Here is a 19,881-nt window from a genome sequence, read left to right as displayed (position 1 = left end):
TCTTGACTCCAAAGCTTGTCCAAATTCCTTAATGTAAGATGGGAAGGAGAAACCTTGACAAACTTGCAGGTGGCCCTGTTCAGGGGGACTTCCATAAAATCATATGTATGTATCTTAATTCATGCTTCAATGCCTGGACCCAGTCCCAGTGCATGTTCCAACCTTAGGGTGACACCTGCAGTCTTGGTTTCAAGAGACTTGACCGAGATTGTGGAACCACAAAATTTTAGTCAGTCAGTTGAGAGGGTGTGCCTGGATGTAGCACTTTGAACTAACAAGATTGAGTAGAAGTGCCAGTAGTGAACCCTCTTGGGCAAGATTGAGTAGATATGATGTTCCTATCAATAAAAAAAAAAAAAAACTATGCCACCTGACACCACAAAACACACCATACTAAGAAGTTACTTTTTCATAATTAACAAATGTCATGAACGTTGAAGCCTTGACACTTAATTTTGGAGCAATCCTTATACACAATTGTAGTCGTTAACCTTATTATATTTAAAGCACAAGCATTTTGAAGTTTCTTAAAGAAGGTTAATGTTCCAACTTTCACCATTTCAGTTCTTTATTTTGTATTAAGCTTTTAATCAAGAAGTACAAATAATTATCTGAAAGTCTGTCCTTACTATTTTGATGCTGAGATTAATAATATTCTACCAGTATGTAGATAACTACCTGTCAATTTGACTTTGAACCCTTGCCTGATCTGATTACAGCCAATTTCAAGTTTTATTGAAACTAAATTATTTTCAGATTTATGATGGTTCCATGGAGCATATTCTAATACGCAAAATGCATATACTGTACATATATTTAAAGTAAATCTTCAAGACAGTGGTATCCTACTTCGTTATACTGGTTGATATTTTTATTTGAAGGTCGGTGTGAAATTAATTTTTGAGTGAGTTCTTATTTTGAAATATAGTTTTAATCTAATATAGAACATCTAAGTAACAAAAAGGATGAAATAAACAAATAGAATGGATTTCAAACTCTTCAATTTCCAGGCCAAAAATAATTTTATAATATCCAGGCAAAGAAAATTGTGATTAAATGAAAGATTTCAAATCGCTGAAATATCTAAATAATGTCATTTGCATACTTCCCTTGTTCATGCCATCAACGGTAAAATAAGAAATAATTTTACATGTGATTAATCATGTACCCCTTCTTAAGTTTCTCCATATAGTATGGATGGCTGCTATAGTTTTCCATCTATTCCTTGCATCTTTTCTAGTCTTACCTCGCCACATCTATCCCCCTTCACTGACATGATCTTAGCTCTCTAGATTGGCTCCACCTTCTCACTTCTTTATTACATGACCATGTCGCCATAGCATCTTAGATGAGTTTTCCTAACTTACTCCTTTACATTACATATACAAAACTTTCTTCTTGCATATTTACTCTCTCAACTTTCCAGTAGGATGTTCCAGCAATTCTTCTCGGCCTTGATATCTCTCTTCTTTCCACCAGTCCCTCGTCTTCCTTTTTAAATTATCAAATTTCAGCCCAATATAATATCCTTTTCAAATGATCAAATTCCTTCTCCTCTTTAAATCATCAAACTTCTGCGCCATATATTATCCTTTTTAAATTATATAATTTGTCCCATGTAATAAATATCTTTTTTAGATTATCAAACTTGTCCCATATATATTTTTTAAATGATCAAATTTCTGCCCCATATATTATCCTTTTCAAATGATCAAATTTCTGTCCCATATATTCTTAAATTATCAAATTTCGGCCAAATATAATAGTATCCTTTTTAAACGATCCAATTTCTCCCTCATATATAATATCCTTTTTAAATTATTAAATTTCTGCTCCATATAAGAGAATTCTTTTTAAATGATTAAATTTCTGCTCCATATAATATTTTTTTTTTAAATTATCAAATTTCTGCCCCATATAAGAGAATTGTTTTTAAACTATCAAATTTCTGCCCCATAAAATAGTATGGCCCTGGAAACTTTTAATCTTTGTCTTGAGCCTGATAATATTTTCTTTACTAATCCACTTAAGTTATTCTCTTAGTTCTTGCTATGCTTCTCAAACCCCCCCCCCCTCCGTTCTACATCCTGTATCCTATGTTCTTCAATACTACAATTTAGTCTTATTAAAATCTCCCCCAGGTGTTTTTCCATGACCTAAGACCTCTTGTGGTCATTATTGTTCATTAATCGTAAATCTTTTGTGTGTGTGTGTGCAGGTACCAGTTATTCAGAGAAGTCTGGAATAGGAAGACAGGAACTGGTGGAATTTAAAGATTGAAAATATCCCGTACTTAATGATTTCTAATTCATTGTAGTTTTAAAGAGATTCAAGTAATTGACTATAAATCGGTTTCAGTTATTCCCTAAGTATTTTGGTAGCTAAAGCTATTTGATTCTTTAAAGCTAGTAGTTGATCAAAAACTTACCTTTTTGCACAAACCTGGAACAACGAAATGCATGATGTGAATTAGTGCTTTATTATATAGAGCCTATGAAAATTTCTTATGAAACTCAACTAATCTCAATTTTGAAAGAATATTAAATTAAGATTCTCTAAAATCTTCCGTTTTAACGGTGACTAACAGATTATTTAAGCATGAGAATTTTAGAATTAAAGAATTGGATATTGTAATAAGCACACAATTTCTTATAACTATTTGTAGGTCTAGTTGAAGTTAGCAGAGAATTAACAGCGGAGGAAACTTGGGACAATAAGGCTGAGATTCATTTATAAATGGGAAAAAAGTTAAAATGGTTATAAATACAGTATTAATTGTATAGACTTCATTACTGTCTTCTATTCTGAAAATTTAAATTAATAGTTCCCCATTAACTTTCAGATGAACAGCTTGTATTGTTTTGGGCGCTTCAGAGACACTGCTGAATATTACCTGACAACTTTACTGATAAAAAGGAGTACAAGCAGACAGTGAATTTCATTGATGGACGAGGAAGAAGTGAAATCTTCTGAGTAAATCTACAAACTAATACATTGACAAGTAAGTTTTGGCATTACATAATATTCAGCTTTGACTGTGTATAGGAGGCCTTTGAGGTTTGTATATTTATCTATGAAATCTTGAAAGATACTTGCCAACTCCAGTTGGTTAATTTAATTTTACAAGCTGAATCTTGGGCAACAATATTTTCTTCTACCTATACTTGGCTTCAACCTAAACCAGTTTAAAGTCTATAAAATTTAAAACTAAGGATAAATAAGGGAAATAGTTTATGTAACCTAGAAAAAGAAGTTTTGAACCCATTCAAGTTTTTTAAAAAGTAGGCTATAACTTTTATAGTAAGGGAGCAAGAAGTGTAAAATAAACTTCTTCGATTTTAATATAACCAGGACAACATTTTAAAGCATTATTGATACTGTTTAGTAAACAGAAAAATAAGCACATGTAGACTACTGGTTTACAAAGAATGCATGTAGAATGGGTTAATATTTTATACATTACTTATACAATACTGCATATAAACAAACTTAGACAGTCATTGACAAAATCAGCATTAGTGATTACTTTTCAGTGTCAGTAATTGTATAAAACTAGAATTTTATTTAGTTTTACTCATTCTTAGGATAAATAAAAGGTGTTTGAGAAATTTAATTTTTTTTCATTTTAATTTAATATAGATTGTTACTGAAGTGCTCTGAAATTGCAGATTTACAAATGGGATCGTTTCTGGTATGACAAATTTTATTTACATGGGTATAGGGAAAAAAAGTGGCTGTATACAAATTTTATTTACATGGGTATAGGGAAAAAAAGTGGCTGTATATTCTCAGATATTAAGTATTTACCAATGTCTAGAAGTTTATCCTCTTGCCAGTCAAAGATAAATCTTTGTGTTAGAATACTAGACCTAGGTAAGTTTAATTACTTCACTCTACATAATACGATCAAAAAAAATCTTTGCAATTATCTCTTCTGCGGGAAATTGTGATTCTGAATTTTTTTTTTTTTTTTTTTTTGTGATGTAAAATTAATGTAGTCTAACATTCAGTTGGCTAATTTTTCAGAGACATTAATTAGAAACTAAACTATTTTGCCAAGAAAATTATTCATTTTGCAAGTATAGATGGGCAAAATTTGTTGAAGTATTAAAAAATACAGAGAAAGATATTCAAGTTCAGTGGCTTATACTCTGACTAAAGATTTTGAGTGCTTAGGTTCAGTAATGGGAAAATTAGCAGTGTTGGATAAAATATTGTGATAAATTACACCAATTCTATAGCAATGCCTTTACTTTTATTAACTATGTTTTCAATGCTGCAGCTCGTGACGAGATGAAAGTATACTGCACTCCATGCTGATGCTCTCCACAAGATGTAAGTGATGCTACTCTAGACTAAATGAAAATGATGCTGCTCCATATGAAATGTATATTACTTTTGATACTGCTCTCAACGAGGTAAGAGAGACTGATCTGGTCGAAATGAAAGTGATGCTGCTCAACGAGATGGAATTGAAGCTGCTCGAGAAGAAAGTGATGCTGCTCTCGAGAGGAAAGTGATGCTGCCTTAGATGTTGCTCTAGACAAGATGAAAGTGATGCAACTTGCACTAGACGAGAGTGGTGCTGCGGAAAGTGATGCTGCCTTAGATGTTGCTCTAGACAAGATGAAAGTGATGCAACTTGCACTTGACGAGACGAGAGTGGTGCTGCTCTCGAGATGAAATTGAAGCTGCTCGACGAGATGAAATTGACGCTGCTCTAGATGAGATGATATTGTCGCTGGTCTCTGTGAAATTGACGCAGCTCTCGACGAGATTAGAGTCTTGCTGCTCACGACGTGATGAAATCTGTGCTACTGTCCATGCTGCTCTCAACTATATGAAATTGATACTGGTTTCAACCTAAAATTAATGTTCTTCTCGACGAGATGAAAGTGATGCTGCTCTCGACGAGATGAAAGTGATGCTGCTCTCGACGAGATGAAAGTGATGCTGCTCTCGACGAGATGAAAGTGATGCTGCTCTCGACGAGATGAAAGTGATGCTGCTCTCGACGAGATGAAAGTGATGCTGCTCTCGACGAGATGAAAGTGATGCTGCTTTTGAGATGAAAGTGATGAGATGAAATTGTTGCTGCTCACGACGAGATGAAATTGTTGCTGCTCACGACGAGATGAAATTGATGCTGCTCTCGACGAGATGAAATTGATGCTGCTCTCAACAAGATGAAATTGATGCTGCTCTCAACAAGATGAAATTGATGCTGCTCTCGACGAGATGAAATTGATGCTGCTCTTGACGGGATGAAATTGATGCTGCTCTCAATGCTGCTCTCGACGAGATGAAATTGATGCTGCTCTCAATGCTACTCTCGACGAGATGAAAGTGATGATGCTCTCAATGCTGCTCTCGACGAGATGAAATTGATGCTGCTCTCGACGAGATGAAATTGATGCTGCTCTCGACGAGATGAAATTGATGCTGCTCTCGACGAGATGAAATTGATGCTGCTCTCGACGAGATGAAATTGATGCTGCTCTCGACGAGATGAAATTGATGCTGCTCTCGACGAGATGAAATTGATGCTGCTCTCGACGAGATGAAATTGATGCTGCTCTCGACGAGATGAAATTGATGCTGCTCTCGACGAGATGAAATTGATGCTGCTCTCGACGAGATGAAATTGATGCTGCTCTCGACGAGATGAAATTGATGCTGCTCTCGACGAGATGAAATTGATGCTGCTCTCAACGAGATGAAATTGATGCTGCTCTCGACGAGATGAAATTGATGCTGCTCTTGACGGGATGAAATTGATGCTGCTCTTGACGGGATGAAATTGATGCTGCTCTCAATGCTGCTCTCGACGAGATGAAATTGATGCTGCTCTCAATGCTGCTCTCGACGAGATGAAATTGATGCTGCTCTCGACGAGATGAAATTGATGCTGCTCTCAATGCTGCTCTCGACGAGATGAAATTGATGCTGCTCTCGACGAGATGAATTTGATGCTGCTCTCGATGCTGCTCTCGACGAGATGAATTTGATGCTGCTCTCGATGCTGCTCTCGACGAGATGAAATTGATGCTGCTCGACGAGATGAATTTGATGCTGCTCTCGATGCTGCTCTCGACGAGATGAATTTGATGCTGCTCTCGATGCTGCTCTCGACGAGATGAATTTGATGCTGCTCTAGAAGAGATGAAATTGATGCTGCTCTAGAAGAGATGAAATTGATGCTGCTCTAGACGAGATGAAATTTATGCTGCTCTCGAAGAGAAGGAATTGAAGCTGCTCTCGACGACATGAAATTGATGCTGCTCTCGACGACATGAAATTGATGCTGTTCTCGAAGAGATGAAATTGATGCTGCTCTCACCGAGATGAAATTGATGCTGCTCATGATGAAATTGATGCTGCTCTCAATAGTGCTCTCGACGAGATGAAATTGATGCTGCTCTCAATGGTGCTCTCGACGAGATGAAATTTATGCTGCTCTCAATGCTGTTCTCGACAAGATGAAATTGATGCTGCTCTCAATGCTGCTCTCGAAGAGATGAAATTGATGCTGCTCTCAATGCTGCTCTCGACGAGATTAAATTGATGCTGCTCTCAATGCTGCTCTCGACGAGATGAAATTGATGCTGCTCTCAATCTTGACGAGATGAAATTGCTGCTGCTCTCAATGCTGCTCTCGACGAGATGAATTGATGCTCTTGAAGAGATGAAATTGATGCTGCTCTCAATCTTGACGAGATGAAATTGCTGCTGCTCTCAATGCTGCTCTCGACGAGATGAATTGATGCTGCTCTCGACGAGATGAAATTGATGCTGCTCTCAATGCTGCTCTCGACGAGATGAAATTGATGCTGCTCTCGACGAGATGAAATTAATGCTGCTCTCGACAAGATGAAATTGATGCTGCTCTCAATGCTGCTCTCGACGAGATGAAATTGATGCTGCTCTCAATGCTGCTCTCGACGAGATGAAATTGATGCTGCTCTCGACGAGATGAAATTGATGCTGCTCTCGACGAGATGAAATTGATGCTGCTCTCGACGAAATGAAATTGATGCTGCTCTCGACGAGATGAAATTGATGCTGCTCTCGACGAGATGAAATTGATGCTGCTCTCGACGAGATGAAATTGATGCTGCTCTCAATGCTGCTCTTGACGGGATGAAATTGATGCTGCTCATGATGAAATTGATGCTGCTCTCAATGCTGCTCTCGACGAGATGAAATTGATGATGCTCTCAATGCTGCTCTCGATGAGATGAAATTGATGCTGCTCTCGACGAGATGAAATTGATGCTGGTCTCAATGCTGCTCTCGACAAGATGAAATTGATGCTGCTCTCAATGCTGCTCTCGACGAGATGAAATTGATGCTGCTCTCAACAAGATGAAATTGATGCTGCTCTCGACGAGATGAAATTGATGCTGCTCTCGACGAGATGAAATTGATGCTGCTCTTGACGGGATGAAATTGATGCTGCTCTCAATGCTGCTCTCGACGAGATGAAATTGATGCTGCTCTCAATGCTACTCTCGACGAGATGAAAGTGATGATGCTCTCAATGCTGCTCTCGATGAGATGAAATTGATGCTGCTCTCGACGAGATGAAATTGATGCTGCTCTCAATGCTGCTCTCGACGAGATGAAATTGATGCTGCTCTCGACGAGATGAAATTGATGCTGCTCTCGACGAGATGAAATTGATGCTGCTCTCGACGAGATGAATTTGATGCTGCTCTCGACGAGATGAAATTGATGCTGCTCTCGACGAGATGAAATTGATGCTGCTCTCGACGAGATGAAATTGATGCTGCTCTCGACGAGATGAAATTGATGCTGCTCTCGACGAGATGAAATTGATGCTGCTCTCGACGAGATGAAATTGATGCTGCTCTCGACGAGATGAAATTGATGCTGCTCTCGACGAGATGAAATTGATGCTGCTCTCGACGAGATGAAATTGATGCTGCTCTCGACGAGATGAAATTGATGCTGCTCTCGACGAGATGAAATTGATGCTGCTCTCGACGAGATGAAATTGATGCTGCTCTCGACGGGATGAAATTGATGCTGCTCATGATGAAATTGATGCTGCTCTCAATGCTGCTCTCGACGAGATGAAATTGATGCTGCTCTCAATGCTACTCTCGACGAGATGAAATTGATGATGCTCTCAATGCTGCTCTCGATGAGATGAAATTGATGCTGCTCTCGACGAGATGAAATTGATGCTGCTCTCGACGAGATGAAATTGATGCTGCTCGACGAGATGAAATTGATGCTGCTCTCGACGAGATGAAATTGATGCTGCTCTCGACGAGATGAAATTGATGCTGCTCTCGACGAGATGAAATTGATGCTGCTCTCGACGAGATGAAATTGATGCTGCTCTCGACGAGATGAAATTGATGCTGCTCTCGACGAGATGAAATTGATGCTGCTCTCGACGAGATGAAATTGATGCTGCTCTCGACGAGATGAAATTGATGCTGCTCTCGACGAGATGAAATTGATGCTGCTCTCGACGAGATGAAATTGATGCTGCTCTCAATGCTACTCTCGACGAGATGAAATTGATGATGCTCTCAATGCTGCTCTCGATGAGATGAAATTGATGCTGCTCTCGACGAGATGAAATTGATGCTGGTCTCAATGCTGCTCTCGACGAGATGAAATTGATGCTGCTCTCAATGCTGCTCTCGACGAGATGAAATTGATGCTGCTCTCGACGAGATGAAATTGATGCTGCTCTCGACGAGATGAAATTGATGCTGCTCTCGACGAGATGAAATTGATGCTGCTCTCGACGAGATGAAATTGATGCTGCTCTCGACGAGATGAAATTGATGCTGCTCTCGACGAGATGAAATTGATGCTGCTCATGATGAAATTGATGCTACTCAATGCTGCTCTAGACGAGATGAAATTGATGCTGCTCTCAATGCTGCTCTCGATAAGAAGAAATTGATGCTGCTCTCGACGAGATGAAATTAATGCTGCTCTCGACGAGATGAAATTGATGCTGCTCTCGACGAGATGAAATTGATGCTGCTCTCGACGAGATGAAATTGATGCTGCTCTCGACGAGATGAAATTGATGCTGCTCTCGACGAGATGAAATTGATGCTGCTCTCGACGAGATGAAATTGATGCTGCTCTCGACGAGATGAAATTGATGCTGCTCTCGACGAGATGAAATTGATGCTGCTCTCGACGAGATGAAATTGATGCTGCTCTCGACGAGATGAAATTGATGCTGCTCTCGACGAGATGAAATTGATGCTGCTCTCGACGAGATGAAATTGATGCTGCTCTCGACGAGATGAAATTGATGCTGCTCTCGACGAGATGAAATTGATGCTGCTCTCAACAAGATGAAATTGATGCTGCTCTCGACGGGATGAAATTGATGCTGCTCTCGACGAGATGAAATTGATGCTGCTCTCAACAAGATGAAATTGATGCTGCTCTTGACGAGATGAAATTGATGCTGCTCTTGACGGGATGAAATTGATGCTGCTCTCAATGCTGCTCTCGACGAGATGAAATTGATGCTGCTCTCAATGCTACTCTCGACGAGATGAAAGTGATGATGCTCTCAATGCTGCTCTCGATGAGATGAAATTGATGCTGCTCTCGACGAAATGAAATTGATGCTGCTCTCAATGCTGCTCTCGACGAGATGAAATTGATGCTGCTCTCGACGGGATGAAATTGATGCTGCTCTCGACGAGAGGAAATTGATGCTGCTCTCGACCAGATGAAATTGATGCTGCTCTCAATGCTGCTCTCGACGAGATGAAATTGATGCTGCTCTCAATCTTGACAAGATGAAATTGATGCTGCTCTCGACGAGATGAAATTGATGCTGCTCTCGACGAGATGAAATTGATGCTGCTCTCGACGATATGAAATTGATGCTGCTCTCGACGAGATGAAATTGATGCTGCTCTCGACGAGATGAAATTGATGCTGCTCTCGACGAGATGAAATTGATGCTGCTCTCGACGAGATGAAATTGATGCTGCTCTCGACGAGATGAAATTGATGCTGCTCTCGACGAGATGAAATTGATGCTGCTCTCGACGAGATGAAATTGATGCTGCTCTCGACGAGATGAAATTGATGCTGCTCTCGACGAGATGAAATTGATGCTGCTCTCGACGACATGAAATTGATGCTGCTCTCGACGACATGAAATTGATGCTGCTCTCGACGACATGAAATTGATGCTGCTCTCGACGAGATGAAATTGATGCTGCTCTCGACGAGATGAATTTGATGCTGCTCTCGATGCTGCTCTCGACGAGATGAATTTGATGCTGCTCTCGATGCTGCTCTCGACGAGATGAATTTGATGCTGCTCTCGACGAGATGAATTTGATGCTGCTCTCGATGCTGCTCTCGACGAGATGAATTTGATGCTGTTCTCGATGCTGCTCTCGACGAGATGAATTTGATGCTGTTCTCGATGCTGCTCTCGACGAGATGAATTTGATGCTGCTCTCGATGCTGCTCTCGACGAGATGAATTTGATGCTGCTCTCGATGCTGCTCTCGACGAGATGAATTTGATGCTGCTCTCGATGCTGCTCTCGACGAGATGAATTTGATGCTGCTCTCGATGCTGCTCTCGACGAGATGAATTTGATGCTGCTCTCGATGCTGCTCTCGACGAGATGAATTTGATGCTGCTCTCGATGCTGCTCTCGACGAGATGAATTTGATGCTGCTCTCGACGAGATGAATTTGATGCTGCTCTCGATGCTGCTCTCGACGAGATGAATTTGATGCTGCTCTCGATGCTGCTCTCGACGAGATGAATTTGATGCTGCTCTCGATGCTGCTCTCGACGAGATGAATTTGATGCTGCTCTCGATGCTGCTCTCGACGAGATGAATTTGATGCTGCTCTCGATGCTGCTCTCGACGAGATGAATTTGATGCTGCTCTCGATGCTGCTCTCGACGAGATGAATTTGATGCTGCTCTCGATGCTGCTCTCGACGAGATGAATTTGATGCTGCTCTCGACGAGATGAATTTGATGCTGCTCTCGACGAGATGAAATTGATGCTGCTCTCGACGAGATGAAATTGATGCTGCTCTCGACGAGATGAAATTGATGCTGCTCTCGACGAGATGAAATTGATGCTGCTCTCGACGAGATGAAATTGATGCTGCTCTCGATGCTGCTCTCGACGAGATGAAATTGATGCTGCTCTCTACGAGATGAAATTGATGCTGCTCTCGATGCTGCTCTCGAAGAGATGAAATTGATGCTGCTCTCTACGAGATGAAATTGATGCTGCTCTCGATGCTGCTCTCGACGAGATGAAATTGATGCTGCTCTCGATGCTGCTCTCGACGAGATGAAATTGATGCTGCTCTCGACGAGATGAAATTGATGCTGCTCTCGATGCTGCTCTCGACGAGATGAAATTGATGCTGCTCTCGATGCTGCTCTCGACGAGATGAAATTGATGCTGCTCTCGACGAGATGAAATTAATGCTGCTCTCAATCTCGACGAGATGAAATTGATGCTGCTCTCGACGAGATGAAATTAATGCTGCTCACAATCTAGACGAGATGAAATTGATGCTGCTCTCGACGAGATGAAATTGATGCTGCTCTCGACGAGATGAAATTGATGCTTCTCTCGACGAGATGAAATTGATGCTGCTCTCGATGCTGCTCTCGACGAGATGAAATTGATGCTGCTCTCGATGCTGCTCTCGACGAGATGAAATTGATGCTGCTCTCGATGCTGCTCTCGACGAGATGAAATTGATGCTGCTCTCGATGCTGCTCTCGACGAGATGAAATTGATGCTGCTCTCGATGCTGCTCTCGACGAGATGAAATTGATGCTGCTCTCGATGCTGCTCTCGACGAGATGAAATTGAGGCTGCTCTCAATCTCGACAAGATGAAATTGATGCTGCTCTCGACGAGATGAAATTGATGCTGCTCTCGACGAGATGAAATTGATGCTGCTCTCGACGAGATGAATTTGATGCTGCTCTCGACGAGATGAATTTGATGCTGCTCTCGACGAGATGAATTTGATGCTGCTCTCGACGAGATGAATTTGATGCTGCTCTCGATGCTGCTCTCGACGAGATGAATTTGATGCTGCTCTCGATGCTGCTCTCGACGAGATGAATTTGATGCTGCTCTCGATGCTGCTCTCGACGAGATGAATTTGATGCTGCTCTCGACGAGATGAAATTGATGCTGCTCTCGACGAGATGAAATTGATGCTGCTCTCGACGAGATGAAATTGATGCTGCTCTCGACGAGATGAAATTGATGCTGCTCTCGACGAGATGAAATTGATGCTGCTCTCGACGAGATGAAATTGATGCTGCTCTCGACGAGATGAAATTGATGCTGCTCTCGACGAGATGAAATTGATGCTGCTCTTGACGAGATGAAATTGATGCTGCTCTCGACGAGATGAAATTGATGCTGCTCTCGACGAGATGAAATTGATGCTGCTCTCGACGAGATGAAATTGATGCTGCTCTCGACGAGATGAAATTGATGCTGCTCTCGACGAGATGAAATTGATGCTGCTCTCGACGAGATGAAATTGATGCTGCTCTCGACGAGATGAAATTGATGCTGCTCTCGACGAGATGAAATTGATGCTGCTCTCGACTAGATGAAATTGATGCTGCTCTCGACGAGATGAAATTGATGCTGCTCTCGACGAGATGAAATTGATGCTGCTCTCGACGAGATGAAATTGATGCTGCTCTCGACGAGATGAAATTGATGCTGCTCTCGATGCTGCTCTCGACGAGATGAAATCGATGCTGCTCTCGACGAGATGAAATTGATGCTGCTCTCGTCGAGATGAAATTGATGCTGCTCTCGTCGAGATGAAATTGATGCTACTCTCGACGAGATGAAATTGATGCTGCTCTCGATGCTGCTCTCGACGAGATGAAATTGATGCTGCTCTCGATGCTGCTCTCGACGAGATGAAATTGATGCTGCTCTCGATGCTGCTCTCGACGAGATGAAATTGATGCTGCTCTCGATGCTGCTCTCGACGAGATGAAATTGATGCTGCTCTCGATGCTGCTCTCGACGAGATGAAATTGATGCTGCTCTCGATGCTGCTCTCGACGAGATGAAATTGATGCTGCTCTCGATGCTGCTCTCGACGAGATGAAATTGATGCTGCTCTCGATGCTGCTCTCGACGAGATGAAATTGATGCTGCTCTCGATGCTGCTCTCGACGAGATGAAATTGATGCTGCTCTCGATGCTGCTCTCGACGAGATGAAATTGATGCTGCTCTCGATGCTGCTCTCGACGAGATGAAATTGATGCTGCTCTCGATGCTGCTCTCGACGAGATGAAATTGATGCTGCTCTCGATGCTGCTCTCGACGAGATGAAATTGATGCTGCTCTCGATGCTGCTCTCGACGAGATGAAATTGATGCTGCTCTCGACGAGATGAAATTGATGCTGCTCTCGATGCTGCTCTCGACGAGATGAAATTGATGCTGCTCTCGATGCTGCTCTCGACGAGATGAAATTGATGCTGCTCTCGACGAGATGAAATTGATGCTGCTCTCGATGCTGCTCTCGACGAGATGAAATTGATGCTGCTCTCGATGCTGCTCTCGACGAGATGAAATTGATGCTGCTCTCGATGCTGCTCTCGACGAGATGAAATTGATGCTGCTCTCGATGCTGCTCTCGACGAGATGAAATTGATGCTGCTCTCGACGAGATGAAATTGATGCTGCTCTCGATGCTGCTCTCGACGAGATGAAATTGATGCTGCTCTCGATGCTGCTCTCGACGAGATGAAATTGATGCTGCTCTCGATGCTGCTCTCGACGAGATGAAATTGATGCTGCTCTCGATGCTGCTCTCGACGAGATGAAATTGATGCTGCTCTCGACGAGATGAAATTGATGCTGCTCTCGACGAGATGAAATTGATGCTGCTCTCACAGAGATGAAATTGTTGCTGCTCGAAAAATTTATGTTGCTCTCTACCAATGATGAAAGTGGGGCTGCTCTCTACCAATGATGAAAGTGGGTCTGCTCTCGACCAATGATGAAAGTGATGCTACTTTCACTTGAGTAGCAAGATGGTGATGCTATTGTTGATAGAAGATGGATGTGACTCTGCTTTCAACATAATATTGCCTTGTCTCTGTGCTGGTCAGCAGAGGCTGACATGTTACCAATAGTGACATCAGATGCAAATTGATCTACCAAACGATACATTGTCTCCCACCTTTACACTAGATGCTGCTTTGTCCCTTGCTTGGAACCAGGTGCTTTTTCATTTTCTGCTAGCTCCCAATGCTACATTACACCGAGACTATGCCGAGAGAACTCTAGTTTGAAGTTATGTACAATATAGGATATTGCAATAAAAAGTGAATATGGCTCTTCTTACTTTTCATTTTCTAGTATATGTTAAGGTAATCGCAATATGGCCTTGCTCTCTAATTTGATTGTATCAAATATTAGCATTAACTTCAACTCAATAAAAAATCTATTCACATGCAAACTATGAGTTCCTCATGATATTTTTTGTATGTGATAGATCGATAAAATAAAACATCTATATTTACCTTTAATCTACTACATTAAAATATTGCGTGACATTTGTTGGAAATAAACTAGTTTACCCTAAATGACTACAGATGTTACGGAACTCTTATAATTTTCTATTAAAATTAATCTTTTATAAATGACCTTTTATAATGTTATATACACTATGGTCTTACTGATTCCACTGCCAAGAAACCAGTGTTTGTTGTTAAATAAAAAAAAATTAAAACTAAAATTTTATTTTACTTAAAGATTCTTTATGTTAGTCTTAGATATTTTTTAGGCAGTGTTATTAACTCTTCTTATTCAGGAGTTTAAAAGGCTTTTCAGTCTTTTTCTTTTTTAAATTTAACTAAAGTATTGAATAAGATTGTAAAACATGGTAGATGTTGGTATTATAAGTAATGGTATGTACGTTTCCTAATTCTGTTTAACATAACATTCTAGTTTTAAATTTTCGAAATTTTTAGGAATTTACGTTAAACAGAATTAGGAAATATAGATACCAACATTGAATTAGGGAATGTACATACCATTATTTATAATACCAACATCTACCATGTTTTACACTTTTATTCAATACTTTGTTAAATTTAAAAATGAAAAAGACTGAAAAGCCTTTTCAAATCCTAAATAAGAAGTGTTAATAACACTTGTCATATGTTGTCACTCAATAAAATAAATAGATAAACCCCCTTTTCCCATCCATATTTCTTTCAACTTTTCAGGACCTGCTAATATGCACTTAATATTCCCTAAATGCAAAATTTGAAGTGGAAAATTCTAAAAGATGTTGAGATTGAGAAAAAGTTGAGTTTTAAGAGGCTGGCAATTTATCAGGCAAAAAAAGCAAACACATACTAAATGCTATACACACGTCCCCTCATTCCCCTATTCTTTTCAATAAATTTAGGCCCCTTGTTCATACTCACAGGTGGCTGCAGTTCATACTCACAGGTGGCTGCAGCAATTAACCCATGATCATGAATAAACATATTGAGTTAAGTCTGTAAAATTCACTAAGACAAATCCTATACAATGACAATCTGCTACCCACTACATTACATCCAATTAAGTGCAATCCAAACATGATAGGGAGATATCCTCGGCATGAAAGTAAGTTCTAATCTAACATCTAGAAAAAGATTCTTTCAGAGACAGCAGAACAATTCCCCTGAAGTCCTTAACACCACTTGATATCGATACTATTGATCATATTCTAAAAGGTCTTAATTAGAAAAGAAAGAAAAAAAAAAAGTTAGAATCCAAGTGCATAGCTGTACTTTCGGCCAACCTATCTTGTACCTAAGCCTCCTCCCTAGAGGTAATGCTTTGAGGATTTTTAAAACACTCGAGAAATTATATAAAACATATGAGCTAACCATAAACCTCAAAACAGGTACTATTACTTTCTGCCACTATATATCCAATAACTAAAGCCATCTTCCCGGAGGCAATGCTTTGAGGACTTTCAAAAGAATGCTTGGGGAATTATCCGGAGGCAATGCTTTGAGGACTTTCAAAAGAATGCTTGGGGAATTATCCGGAGGCAATGCTTTGAGGACTTTCAAAAGAATGCTTGGGGAATTATCCGGAGGCAATGCTTTGAGGACTTTCAAAAGAATGCTTGGGGAATTATCCGGAGGCAATGCTTTGAGGACTTTCAAAAGAAACTTGGAATTACATAAAACTGTTATAAGCAAGCAAGCAATTGACCTAAGAACAGGTACTATAAGCAAAGAAGTGAAAAATTAAAGGGTGTAATTACCTTCATAAAAAGCTCAAAACCTCTATAGATCTTCATAAGACGATCCACATAAAACTTGTACACTGAAATGGAAAAAAAGGGTTAGATTATCAAATATACAGAACCAGTAAAAATTATCATAAAAAATTAAATATTTCCAACAAACTGTTAAGTGTTTGCTCATGCTAAAAGTGTCGTACAATAGGTTATCAATGTTCAGTAACACACTATGCTTCCTCAACAGATGAAAGTGACCTTTCACACCGAGTAATTAAAGTTGCTTCAAACCAAACAGAAAAACAACACAGTAAACATGGGGCATAGGTACCGAATATCAAAGTAGTTTAATTCTTGCCCAGACTGAAATCAAGGGAATGAGTTAACTTAAGATGAAACTGTCTGGAACAACAAAGACAGTCCCATGTTATTGAAAGTTGAATAAAAAGATATGGCCTCCACTTCTTACAGCAATTGAATAAAATTTGGTAACATAAGCAAAATTATAAATCTGAAATGTGATCCAGAACATCAAAGCCTAAACCTTCAACATTATATCGCGAAGAACACTTTCAAGAACAACTCTGAGGTAAACTAAGTTACCTCTTGGTAAGAGAAATAGAATACTTCAAAGCCTCTCGTGCATTACCTTTTTCAATACCTTCAGATTCTCCCTAAGGCTATGTCCACACTATCAAACATGCTCGACAGATGAACTATGATTCCAGATCCTAATGAGTAGCGAGAATGACGATTGATGACGTCTGAAGAGGGAAAACCACGAGCAGGGATCTGACAACAAATAGTGCTACCAGATGGAGTGGAGCCCACAATCTCTCCCCGTTCATCGGGTACAGACAACCGAGCAAAAAGAACACAGTGTACACCAACGTCATAATTTCCCATGGATAATTAATTGCTAGGAGGTATAATAGCCACGTACCACCTTAGACGTTAGGCTACCACATTTTATAAAATATCCTTAGCAACCATTCAAAACATGTAATTATTTCTACCTACCTTATTTTCATTAAATTTTCTGTGTTATAAAAATCCTTATGATATTCATAGTTATTCTAACTCTTACCATAACACAAACATTCTTTCATATAAATTTTAATATGTATTTACAAAAAACAATTACTTGATCAACAATCTCAAACAAACGGAGGCAAGTAGACATCAGCAAACATCTTCACTAATAATGAGAAAACTAATTACAATCTTCAAACTACAAAAGTTGACAATAGGGGAATCTCTTGAAAATCCAGATTTATGGAGGGAGAGAGAGAGAGAGAGAGAGACAGACAGACAGACAGACGGACAGACAGACAGACAGACAGACAGACAGACAGAGAGAGAGAGAGAGAGAGAGAGAGAGAGAGAGAGAGAGAGAGAGAGAGGAGAGATTAACTAACAAAATCATGTGGAAATGCCTTGAATTAAATTTGTTTTTTATCAGTAGTAATCATGCAGAATAGTTTATGTACCCTTCCAAAACTTACCTTGTACTATCATTGCTTATGTGCTACTACTATATCGTCACCATCAGTGAGGAAATAAAGGTCACCAAAGCACCATAACTCGGGGTTGTATACATCATCCGTCCCAGCCTGACTTGCTCGAGTTTACTGGTCGAGACAGCTTCTGGCGTTTCGTTTATGCTCACTCACAGGCAGCTGCCTGTTCATGTTTGCCCATCATTTCCTCACTTCTGATATCAACTTCAGGCTCGCCACCCACCCTCATAGCTTGAGTGTTGGAGTTACATCCCGTTATCGCACAAGTTTAAGCTGAAAACAGAGGAATATTACTGCACTACAAGCAACATGCCCAAACTGCATTATCCAACCATCCTCCAACTATGAAAACCAACCGCACCAAGGATAACCTGCTATTATGCATAACTACTGACACCATAATGATGACAACCTAACATTTGAAGGGTCTTACATCAGTAGACTAATCTACCCATATTTTCTTTACTTTATTCCCTCTCCTAATTTAGTTCAAAATATCCGAGCATAGCTAATCTTATTACTACGTACCAACCCTAAACCGAGTACCCGAGAACAAACTTTTCTACTTTTTCTGTACTTCAAAACTAATTATTTTATACTTTTTGCTTTCCAAGTATCCCAAAGAACATACTGTTATAAATAATCTCATCTCCTTAAGCAATCTTCTCTCGAGTCCACAAGCTGTACAAAAACTTGAAACTGCTAGAGCATATAAATTATGGCCAACTTCAAACTGCTAGAGCACATACAAATTATGGCCAAGTTGAAACTCCTAGAACACATACAAATTATGGCCAACTTGAAACTGCTGGAGCACATAAATTATGGGCAAGTTGAAACTGCTAGAGCACATATAAATTATGGCAAACTTGAAAATGCTAGAGCACATAAATTATGGGCAAGTTGAAACTGCTAGAGCACATATAAATTAGGGCAAACTTGAAACTGCTAGAGCACATTCAAATTATGGCCAACTTGAAACTGATAGAGCACATACAAATTATGGCCAACTTGAAACTGATAGAGCACATACAAATTATGGCAAAGTTGAAACTGCTAGAACACATACAAACTATGGCCAACTTGAAACTGCTAGAGCACATACAAATTATGGCCAACTTGAAACTGCTAGAACACATACAAACTATGGCCAACTTGAAACTGCTAGAGCACATACAAATTATGGCCAACTTGAAACTGCTAGAGCACCTAATTTATGGCCAACTTGAAACTGCTAGAGCACATAATTTATGGCCAACTTGAAACTGCTAGAGCACATAAATTATGGCCAACTTCAAACTGCTAGAGCACATACAAATTAGGGCCAACATGAAACTGCTAAAGCACATACAAATTAGGGCCAACTTCAAACTGCTAGAGCACATACAAATTAGGGCCAACTTGAAACTTCTAGAGCACATACAAATCTAAGCAAACACTGTACAGGAGCCCTGTAAAGACTAAATCAAATACAAAAACCCAATTTACAAGCATACAAATACAGAAAAAATTTCATCTAACAAATTATGATCAAAGACATTAACTTAAAATCTAAAAAATCAAATGCAGTACACAACTTAAATCTTGGAAATCGAATGATCCGAGGTAATAAAATAGGCCGCAACTATCAATATCTTAAGTATAAACTACTCCTGGATAAGCCAAAGAATAGGTTAAACTGTTGGACAAAAAATTATACTTCCAAAAATGCAACATAGTAAGGAAAACTACTAGTTGCAATAAAATTTCAACACACCAATCATGAAAACATTTTTTCAGTCAACTACCATTTAATTTACATCATAAAAAAAGAGAAAGCGTATGATAGAGTTGATAGGGAAGCAATGTGGAATGTTATGAGATTATATGGAGTTGGTGGAAGGTTGTTGCAAGCAGTGAAAAGTTTCTACAAAGGTAGTAAAGCATGTGTTAGGATAGGAAATGAAGTGAGTGATTGGTTTCCGGTGAGAGTGGGGCTGAGACAGGGATGTGTGATGTCGTCGTGGTTGTTTAACTTGTATGTTGATGGAGTGGTGAGAGGTGAATGCTCGAGT

General features: G+C 39.8%; 1 protein-coding gene across 1 annotated transcript; it reads left to right on the top strand.

Moving 5' to 3' along the window:
* Window positions 1-18,545: 18,545 nt before the first annotated feature.
* LOC137652933 (uncharacterized) lies at window positions 18,546-19,056 on the top strand. Its single transcript, XM_068386327.1, has 2 exons — window positions 18,546-18,725; window positions 18,760-19,056. The coding sequence occupies exons 1-2, from the start codon at window positions 18,546-18,548 to the stop codon at window positions 19,054-19,056; spliced, it is 477 nt and encodes a 158-aa protein (XP_068242428.1).
* Window positions 19,057-19,881: the final 825 nt, after the last annotated feature.

The sequence above is a fragment of the Palaemon carinicauda genome, chromosome 14 (genome assembly GCF_036898095.1).
Source record: "Palaemon carinicauda isolate YSFRI2023 chromosome 14, ASM3689809v2, whole genome shotgun sequence".
Classification (NCBI taxonomy): domain Eukaryota; kingdom Metazoa; phylum Arthropoda; class Malacostraca; order Decapoda; family Palaemonidae; genus Palaemon; species Palaemon carinicauda.
This window is presented reverse-complemented; position numbering and strand designations above follow the sequence as displayed.

Excerpts from the sequence above, each read along its gene's own strand:
- LOC137652933 (XM_068386327.1), top strand. The coding sequence starts at position 18,546 with ATGGCCAACTTCAAACTGCTAGAGCACATACAAATTATGGCCAAGTTG. Across the intron at positions 18,726-18,759 it reads CTAGAGCACATAAATTATGG|GGCAAACTTGAAACTGCTAG; the intron begins GCAAGTTGAAAC and ends CATATAAATTAG.